General features: G+C 64.3%; 1 protein-coding gene across 1 annotated transcript in view; it reads right to left on the reverse strand.

Moving 5' to 3' along the window:
* RPS6KA2 (ribosomal protein S6 kinase A2) overlaps positions 1–8,560 on the reverse strand; it is a 160,539-nt gene extending 151,979 nt beyond the window's left edge. The window contains exons 1-2 of the mRNA XM_016128111.2: positions 8,483–8,560; positions 4,692–4,751 (exon numbers count right to left, since the gene is read on the reverse strand). Coding sequence (XP_015983597.2) covers positions 4,692–4,751; positions 8,483–8,545 — 123 coding nt within the window. The 5' untranslated portion in view covers positions 8,546–8,560. The remainder of the gene's footprint in view (positions 1–4,691; positions 4,752–8,482) is intronic.
* Between the last annotated feature and the right edge of the window lie 1,406 nt (positions 8,561–9,966).

Raw genomic sequence — 9,966 nt, forward strand, 5'->3', positions numbered from 1 at the left:
CAGCCCCAGGACCAAGAGGGGGATCAGGGGTTCTAGGCAAACAGCAGGAAAAGCTTCCGCTGGAAACTGCCTGCTGGTTCTCTGCCATGCTCATCACATGACACCGTCTTCGCTGCCTCCTGAGAAGAAAAGGGGGAGGAGCGGCCCCCCACCCCCGCACCCGGAGCTCAGGGCGCGCACGGGGAGGGTCAGGACCCCGTGGGCGGTAGGGCTCTGCTCATCGCATCATGTGCTTCCTGTAGGAGGACAGGTGCGCCCCACTCCCAAGGGGTTCAAACACAGGAGCCCCAAGTCAGCCCGAGCCCGACCTCGGGCCTTCCGACACCCGGGCCCTGCACAAGTGCAGGAAGCGTGCGGCTCTAATCGGCTGTTTTGCTGCGCAACTTGGCGTGGCACTCGGCGTGGGCTCGGTGTGGTCACTCGGCCTCGGCCACAGGAGGCCCGGCAGCTTCTGGGGGAAGCAGCGCTCTCTGTGGACCCCACGGAGGCCCTGTGCCGGCTGGATGCCGGGCCCCGAGGTGCCGACGCAGGCCGTGTGCGCGATGTGCTCCGTCCGCCCGGCAGGGGCCAGGCTGCCCCCTGAGGTGTCCGCGACGGCAGGACGGGGCCCCCCAGCTGCCGGGGCGTGAGAACGCCCCGTCAGCACGGAGCAGTCCTTCCACTCCCAGAGAGAGCGTCTAACACGTGCTGACCGCCGACTGCCCCAGGGGCGGACAGAGGAGGCTGGCGTGGCCGAGGACGCTGGGGGCCGCCCCCGTCCGCCCAGTGGCGACTCACGGCAACCAGCAAGCGAGGCGGCGGCCAGAAGGCCATCAGGGCCGGACCTCTGGTCTCGTGCGGAGTCCTGCAGAAATCGCTGGCTACACATCGCACAGCACCGGTCTTCATCGCGAGGGGTGCGTTTCCCTCGACTTCTGCCTCGGTAAATACTGACGCCGCCTGGAGCCGGTGTCGCTGGTCCCGCCCCACGGCGCGCTTACACACAAACGGGGTTTCCAACAGCTTGGCCGCGTGACCCTCGAAACGCACTGTGTTTACACCGCCGTGTTCTAGAATGTCTACAAGGACTGCGGTGATGCCTGTCTTTTGTGGACAGAAAAATAAGAAATACAGATGTAAATAAGTGACCTAGTCACCGAGGCTTTTAGGGACAACCGATGGGGTCAAGGCGGACTGACGAGCAGGGCTTGGGAGGCAGATCCCTCAGTCCCTTTTCAAAACAGCTGCTCCCTCTGCACCCCGAGACCGCACGGCTCCCGGCTGCGTCATGAATGCTGAGGATTCATTAGTCCTCTGGTCTCGTTTCTATTCAAGCCCGTTTGCATTGCCTTTTCTGTCTTTTTTCTTTTTTTCTTTTTTTTTTTCATAAAGGGATGAGGAAAGTCGTCCAGATTCTCGGGAGGGACGGGAAAGAGGAAACACGTCGCCGTCTGCAGGTGTCTCGAGTCCAGGCGGCTCGTCCCGACCCAGGCCGGGCCTGCGGCTGGCAGACGTAGGTCCAAGGGGCTGTGTTGAGGCCCTTGGGCTCCTCGCTCCTCCAGGCGTGATGGGCCCCCCGCACCCCAAAACCACTTCCCAGGCTCTTCCCCCGAGTGGGGAAACCAGCCACAGCAGCTCCGAATTCAGGTTGCTGGTCATGGAAGAAGGCCGAGGTGTGGGGGTCTCAGAATACGCTGACCCCAGGACCTGCCCACTTCTCGCCTGACCCCTGAGAGGAGGCCGGGGGTGCGGGGGCCACACCTTCAGGCACCCGCCCTGGGACACGGGGAGTGTCCCCCTCTGTCACCCCCGAAGTGCCCTCCTGCCGGCAGACGGCTGGCGCCGGGTGCGCTCGCCGCGTCCCGCTCTGCCGTGGGGAAGCCGGCACCTCCCCCGTCAGCCGCGGACAGAGCCCGAGGGGACAGGCCGTGCGTGAGGCCACGCCGATGACGTCCCTAGACGCTCTGGTCTGGGACCCGTGTCGCCCACACAAGAAAGTGGTCTTTCTTGGTAAACATAACCCTGAAGTCGACGCCCTTTAGAAAATACATAAGACAAATTCTACTGTTTTTCACAGGCTGGTCTGAGAAATCAGAAAAGCGTCTAAAAGTCAGCGACATGTCTGGAGCACAGACCGGGAGACGATGACGGTGCGGGCAGGAGGGCCGGGCCGGGCGCTCGCGGGCTCAGCGTCCACACCGTGCGGACGGCCGGGGCCGCCGGCCGCTCGCCCCTCCGGCCCTGGTGCGCCCCACGCCCGCAGCCACACGATGCCCCTGGGCTGGGTGGTAAGGCGGCCCCAAGGGGCTTCCCAGATACTCAGCACCGACCACGAGGCCCCCCGCACCCCCCACAGCCACGCCCGGCCCAGCTGAATCTCCTCGGGGCCCCCACCGGCTCTGCTGCTCACGACCCGCAGGAAGGGCAGGAAGCAGGGCCGCCTCAGGCTCGTCCGCGGGACGCGGGGCCCTCTGCCCCCGGGCTCCCTCCCGGGCCACGTGCCGTCCCCGCGGCGGGCCCCTTCCAATCGCCCATGAAGACGCAGCCGAGGACACGGCTCCCGACGGGGTCTGCGAGCTCCTCCCTGCGGGATTCGCTCCCAGGGCTCAGGCGGTGCCGCCTCCGACGCGGCCATTGGACGAGGAGCCCGCGCCCCGAGCCCGCGGCGCTCGGACGTCCCGAGAGGAAGCCTTCCTGCCCGCAGCGGAGCGCAGGCCGCGCGTTGACGCTGGGGCCCGACCTCCTCATCTTCGGTCTCCCCCCGACCTGTCGGAGCCGAGGCGCGCGGTCGGACGCCGCCCCCAGCCCGCCCCCCACCCCCGGGGGCCCGAGGCCGGCCCGGCTCCCAGCGCGCCCTCCAGGCCCGCAGGTGGCCGACGTCCCTGACTGACTGAGGGAACGAACCGCACCGATCTCGATGGTCTTTTCCTAAATGAGACGTTTTTAGTCAACGTACACGGTCACACGGGCGAAAGGTGTGAAACTTGTCTGCTCGGTTCGGTTGCCATCTGAGTCCCCGCGTCACCTGAGCCGTGACCCCCTCGGCTAGAGCAGACGGTGCTGCTGACCGCTGCGGGGGCCAGCGAGGCTGCAGGAGGAGAGCCGGGGACCCCGGGGGACAGGCGACTCGGGGGTCCGAGGACACGAGTGACGATGCGGAAAGGCCGTCTGTCGCTGAGGCACTTTCAGCGAATGCCGGTCCACGGCGAGCCCCCCGCCCCGGCGCTCGGCTCACGGAGAATGGCCGACCCGCGCGTTGGGGCCCAGCCACGCCGCCCGCCCCGCAGTGACCGCCGGCGACCACCTTCACCTGCCTGAGAGAACCCGCCGACGGCGGCCTGGAAACCGGAGGCCCCCACACGCCTGGCAAGGCGGAACTGGAAATGGCAGGCCGCGCTCGGTCCCCTGGCCCCGGGCCGCCACCCCGTGGGTTCACACGGGGGCTGCTCCTCCCGGGTCACCTGCTACTGGGCAGGGACCGAGCTGAATTTCCAGCGCTGCTGGGAAATCACTGGCTCACGTGTTTACCCCGCGACCTCTGTGGGACCGGCGAAAGGACTGCCCAGGGGACAGCAGGGGAAGTGAGGGACCAGAGCCAGGCCAGACGCTTGGTCCAGACTGCGGGGAGCCCGCCCGCGGCCCGCGGCAGAGCCGGCCCGCACCCCCGGGCCAGCGCCCAAGGCGCCGGACTCAAAGGGGCCCGCGCAGGACAAGGAGGCCCGGTGCTCACGACCACACGCGTGCTGTTGCGTGACCGCCGGGCTGAGGATGTGCCTTGCCGTGCGCGCGTTCAGACGGACGGGAAACGCAGTCTCCAGCCCCCGAGCAGAGGGCCTGACGCGGCCACGTTCCCCAACCCGGCCTCCCGCACCTCGCCGGCTGCTTCTGAAAGTCCGCAGCGGTGCCGACTTCACGGCTCTGACGGTCTCGAGTGGCGGGTCGCTGGGCCCTCGCGGCTGCTCTCCGTGGTGCCGGCGCCTCTGAAGGAAGCTCAGGACGCCAGGCAGAAGTCTGAGGGCCGGGCGGGGCTCCCGGAGGCCCGCTCCGACTCGGCGCCGGGGTTCCGCTCCTCCCACCCAGTGTTCCCTCACAGACGCCGTTACCGCGGTCTCCCGTGACACCCGGGTGGCCCGGGTCTTTCACCGCCGCTCCCAAGTGGCACGAAAACGGAGAAACACAGAGCTTTCCATTTACATCCACCTCAGGACGCGATCTGCCCGGCAACACCCCGTCTTTGGGTTCCACTCACCGTCCCCACCCCGTTTCTGAGGGGGCCCCCGACCTCCCCCAGGGCTGCCGCAGAGGCTGCTCCCCCGCGAGGGCATTCGCTCCCCCCCAACACCCCGCTGCGCCCCCCATCGCCACACGCATCGCTGGACAGGGCCGGGGCCACGTGTCCGAGCCCCCGGCAGGCGAAACGCTCCGCCGCGCTGCAGCTGCTGGGCCCCCACTGATGACACGTGCCGTTCCCCCCTGAAAAGTCTCCGCCAGGAGACCGGGAACCCGCCTCGGCTTGTGAATTGTCTGCCTGTGTTCTAATATGCTGTAATACGCACACGACGTGCGTGTGCGCATGTGTGTTTGTGTGCGTGTACGTGTGGATACGCCAAAATAGCCACTCGTGGGCTACTGAGTCCACTCCTGCCCCCCCACTCCGCCCTCCGCCCCGAGCAGTCACACTGCGACGAAACGCAGAGTGTAAGTATAGTTACTTCTCCTGCGGCGTCCTCTGCGGCGGGCGCCGAGTCCAGCTGACTCTCCTCCTCGGCGGTCTGAACAAAGACAAACAGTGGGCGGTTAGTGCCACACCCTCGCGACCGGCATCGGGGGGCAGGCGCAACGGGACTGGCGAGGAGCCGCACGCGGCACAGAGGACATGGGGGCCGCACCGGGGCCCCCTCCACCCGGACCAGCGTGTGGCCACGTGAAGCTTTTTGCCAGAGGTGGGTCCTCTATATCGGGGGTCCCCAACCCCCGGCTGTGGACGGGTACGGGTCCGAGGCCTGTCAGGAACCGGGCCACACAGCAGGAGGTGAGCGGCGGGCCGGCGAGCGAAGCTCCATCTGCATCTGTAGCCGCCCCCAGCGCCAGCACCACCGCCTCGGCCCCGCCTCGGATCATCAGGTGTTAGATGCTCACAGGAGCACTGGCCTCTGGTGTCAAAAAGGCTGGGGACCGCTGCTTTATGTGACAGGCAGCAAATAAGGCAGTGTTTACAGCCACGGTTACAAACGACTAAACCAGCCACGTGCGTACAACCGGGAGAAGCACGTGATTTACGCGCCTCCCTGACCACGGGCGGGGCGGGGCGGGGTCAGGACAGAGACAGTGACAAGGAGGCATCGTGACAGTCCTGTCTGAGTGAGGCGAAACCGCAGTCCTGGGGTTCAGCGGCAGGAAGGGGTTACTCTGGGAGGACAAGGGCCTGGGCCGGAAGGCAGAGAGCTCGGTCGTGCAGGACGAGGCTCCAGCGGCAGGGCCTGCGCCCATCTCCGCTGCCCTGTAACTCCCGGCAAGCTGCTCGATCCGGGTCCCAGGCTCCCCACGTGCCAAGTCCAGCCGTGACGGCACATGTGGCCCAGGACCGCGAGAGGATCTGGTGACCGGGCGCCTGCACGGCACGCGGCGCGGCGCCTTCCTGGGGCGGACCCACACGGCCGGCCACTGCCACGGCATCTGCGTCCCCTTCGGCCCGGCAGCCCTAAGGTGGCCGTCGTCAGGCGAGCTCGGCTGTGGGACGTGCAGCGACCCTGTCCCGCCTGCATGCTTACACACGGGGCCCTTCCCTCCTCCAGTGCCCGCTGACGTCCCGGAAGGATCCCACTCAGGCTCCGAAGGGACACTAGTCAGATGGGCCGAGGCCTGGCGGGCAGCTGGGCGCCTGCGCGCTCAGCGCATCCAGCTTCCTTGCCCCCCGGGGCGTGCGTGCCCTTGGCCTCTGTAACCCTGCCTTTGAGACCGGTGTTTAACTTGCTACAACACAATTCCCACAACAGTGTATCCTTCTTTTTAATACCAGATTCTTCAAGGATTTTACAGAGATCCCAGTTTTTAATTAGCACAAATCTCCTTGTCAACACACCTCGTTAATGGGTAAAATATCCAACCCCAAATATCTCAAAACAATTCACAAAACCACAAGTATGTTCCCTAGACGGTCTGATGAATTTCCCCTGGTCCAGGAGCTGATGTGAAGATGGTTTTAAAGGGGATAAACAGCATTTTCTCGTACAGTGAACCTCACACCCAGCTGAGCTCGGTCCCTCGGATGACAGGCAGAGTGAGGCCGAGGGGAGAACCAGCCGCGTCAGGGGCTGGCCCCGGGGAGCCGGGACTCGGTCACGTTAAGCGTGCGTGACAGTAAAGGACGTGCGCCCCGCATCTCGGATGACAACAGGCTTGCCTTCCTGCCGGGAGCTAACGGCTCATGTGGGGCCCACGGTCTAAACGTGTCCCATCTCGCTTCGCCCAAGCTCTTGATATGGGAGCTATTCCAACATCACGTGGCACAGAACATGGGCAAACCAGAAAGTGAAATCGGCTTCTGGCCCCAAGCAGACAGATGTCACGTCTTGCGGGATGCGGAAGATTCCTCGAGATCAGTATTCCAGGTTTAGTGTCTGGGTAGAAACGGCTGATTTTCTGGTTTCCGAACACGCCGAGACTGAATGCTGTCTCAACGGACCCGCTCCCCAAACACGCATCCCGGAAGCCTGACGAAAATCTCTCTGGCTTCGGGATCATCTACTTGATCCGATTTTCACCGCTTGTTGCTGTGTATACGTCGGCCTCAGAAACTTCTGAACCGTGCCCTCTGAGGGCGGGTGGCGTGGCCGTGCGGCCTGCCCAGCCACTGGTCCAGCTCTTGCAGTCTGCAGGGCCTTCCTCGGATCACGACATATTTTTAAAATAACATGAGCATATGCACTGCTGGTCCATGTTCAGTCAATATTAAAGACATTTTAATATTTCTAACCCCCTGCTCTTCAGAGCTGTGGCCAGTGGCAACAATGTGAAGCCCAGACTGCCGGGAACACTTCCAGGGCCGCCTGCTCCTCGCATTCCCGGGCCTGCGTCGCGGCCCACGGCAAGGCCTCCCGCACCGGGGCCTCCTTCCCCCGCCCAGCTGTGGGGGGCTGGCGGCCAGGCCTCCGCCAGGAGCACACGCTGCACACAAACGGGGGTGGGGGCGCTTCGGAAAGCACCAGGCCGCAGGAAAAGGGCTCTGGCCAATCACTAGCTCCATTCATTCAATTGATTGATTCTATTTGAAAAAGGCTCGCCCCGGCAACCCCTGTACGTGACAGACTCTTGCTACGGCACTGCTTCGGCGCCAGCGGAGACATCCTAGGAACAGAGCGGCAGCGCAGAGCCGCGGGGTCGCCCCTCCGCCGCCGTGGGGCCTCCCACGGGCAGCAGGGCTGCGCTGGTCACCCAAACAGCAGGCGCGGTGCCACGCCGCGCCCGCCGGCTCTGCGGGCACCAGCGCGCCTGCCGAGCGGGGGCCTGGCTTCCAAAGAAGGAGCAAAATACTAAGTGAATTCTCTTCTAAAACGGAATCTCTCGTTCAGTTTAAAACTGTCCCCTGACTGACAACATAATTTGTATATGTGAAAATAATTAACATTTAAATAGTAAGCATGGCGTTTATAGATAGGATGCTTGGTATAGGACATAAGGCAAAAAGTAAAGCTTGGATTTTGTGAAGATTTAGTAAGTTATTAAAATTAGCTATTTTCATGGGCAATTGAGTTGCTATTAATACAGCACAGGTATATGCCATTGATTATTCAGTGTCAACTTTGGAGAACTTCAGTAAAAACACATGTTGACCATCAGCGATTCAGGTGAAGCAAATCAAACTCCACGCGGAGAGCGTCCTCCCCGGGAGAGCGCGGAGTCGGGCACCTGGGAAGGCTGGGTCTCCCACACTGCAGGGGCTCTGGGGACCGGCCCCTGCCACCGCCACCCGCACCCCCCTCCGTGGACACTCCTCGTTGTTGTACCTGCTGGGGCTGCCCCAGCCTCCCCCGTCTGCTCCCTGCCTCCCTGCGAGAGGATCCCCATCCGCCCGCCCTGCGCTCCCCTCCATCACTGCGGCAAACGGAGTTCTGGTTCGGAGCCACTTGTTGACGGGAAACCAAGCCGATGCGGATGAATCGGGAAACGCGAAGACTTCAAGGCGCACAGACTTTCCGCGGCATCCTGACGCTGGGATGAGAGCAACTACTTTGTCTTCCATCCCATTTTCATTTAGATGTTTGCACCACACACGACGCCGTGTGTGCACACGCGTGCACTGTTCGTGTTTGCATGTATGCCCGCGTACGGATTGCATGACACAATATATGCATCCGGACACATTAAGCATCCCAGTCTCTGCCACATAACCGTCCCCCAGTAAATCCGAAGTCGCTACAGTAAGTAAACGTTCCCTTCGCTACAGAGCCAGGATTTTTCGGGGCGCTGTGGGAGAGCGCACCCTTCACTCTTCCGCACTCACCTCTATTTCCATGGGCTCCACCTCTATCTTCTTCCATAGCTCCAGCAGCTGTGCGATCGGCATTGCTGGAAACTTTGCTTTCGCTGCGACGGGGCCGCGACCGCGCGGCAGGACGCGGCGGGGGCAGCGGGCGGCGCGGGCACGCGCGGCGGCGGGCGCGGGCGGCGTGCGCGCGGGTGCGGCCGGGGCCCGGGCCGCCGGGGCGCCGCCGGGGTGGCCCCTCGCGGCTGGCAGAGGACGCCGCAGCCCCGGGGCGTCCGCGGCGACTCGGCGAGTGGCGCCCGGATTGGGGCCCCGCCCGGCCCCGCCCCCGGCGCGGCCCCGCCCCCGCCCTCCCCCCGCCACGCCACCTCCATTGGCGCTAAACGACGGGTGAAAGTTGGGTCTGAGGATGCTGCTGCCATAGCAACTGCATAGCAACCGAGGGCTGGGGCGGAGGGGAGAGGAAGGGAGCGGACGCGAGGGGGCCCCGCGGCAGGTCGGCCCTCCGCCCACCAGCGCCGGCGCAAGCACACGCGCACACGTGCACTCACGCATGCACACACGCGCTCACACGCTCGCATGCATGCTCGCACACATGCACGCACGCGCACACATGCACACACACGCGTGCGCACACACATGCAATCACACGCTCACACGCTCGCATGCATGCTCGCACACACGCACGCACGCACACACATGCACACACACACGCACTCGCACACATACATGCTCGCGCGCACATGCAATCACACGCTCACACACTCACACACACACTCACACGCGCACGCACGCACCCCTCCCTTCCTCAGCCACGACTCCTCTAAGCCCCAAACGACCACCGGTAGCCACCGGATCACTAGGGACCAGGCAGGGAGCCAGGTCCCTGGGAGCGGCTTTTCTGATGGTGACCCTGGAGAGCCGACCCCCCGCCCCAGGCTGGAACTGCTCCGACTCCCCTGAGCGTCACCCGCCACCAAGCATTAGGTGACACCTAAGAGAAAAGCAGAGCGGGACCTGGCAGGGCGGCAGCGAGAGCCCCCGGGGCCAGCTGCATGGCGCGCGGTGTCCCCGGGTCCTGCAGGAGGACCAGGACCGCCTGAGGCAGAGCACGGGCCTGGGGGCTGCGGCAGCCCGAGACTGTGTCCTTATTGGGGGAGAGAAGGAGAAGAAAGTGGGCCGTTCAAACTCCCAAGTGGTGGGTCTGCCGAAGCCAGGGCGGGAGGGGCGGGGAGGGCCGTGCGTTCCAGGGGCACGCTCCCCGTCCTTTGCAGGGCTGCAGGAAGAAGCCACGTGCTTCGTGCGTGTGTTCTCCCTAATTTCCCATCAAACGCGGATGTTACCATCCCATTTCACAGACGCAAAGGTCCTGAGGCGCAGAGAGAAGGAACTTGCCCAAAGACACACACCCAAGTGGCATAGCCGAAAGGAAGTCCTGGTGTGACTGACTCACACGGAGGACCGATCCTCTAGGGCAGGGGTCCCCACACCCCGGGGCCTGC

Source organism: Rousettus aegyptiacus, unplaced genomic scaffold (assembly GCF_014176215.1).
Source record: "Rousettus aegyptiacus isolate mRouAeg1 unplaced genomic scaffold, mRouAeg1.p scaffold_m13_p_1, whole genome shotgun sequence".
Classification (NCBI taxonomy): domain Eukaryota; kingdom Metazoa; phylum Chordata; class Mammalia; order Chiroptera; family Pteropodidae; genus Rousettus; species Rousettus aegyptiacus.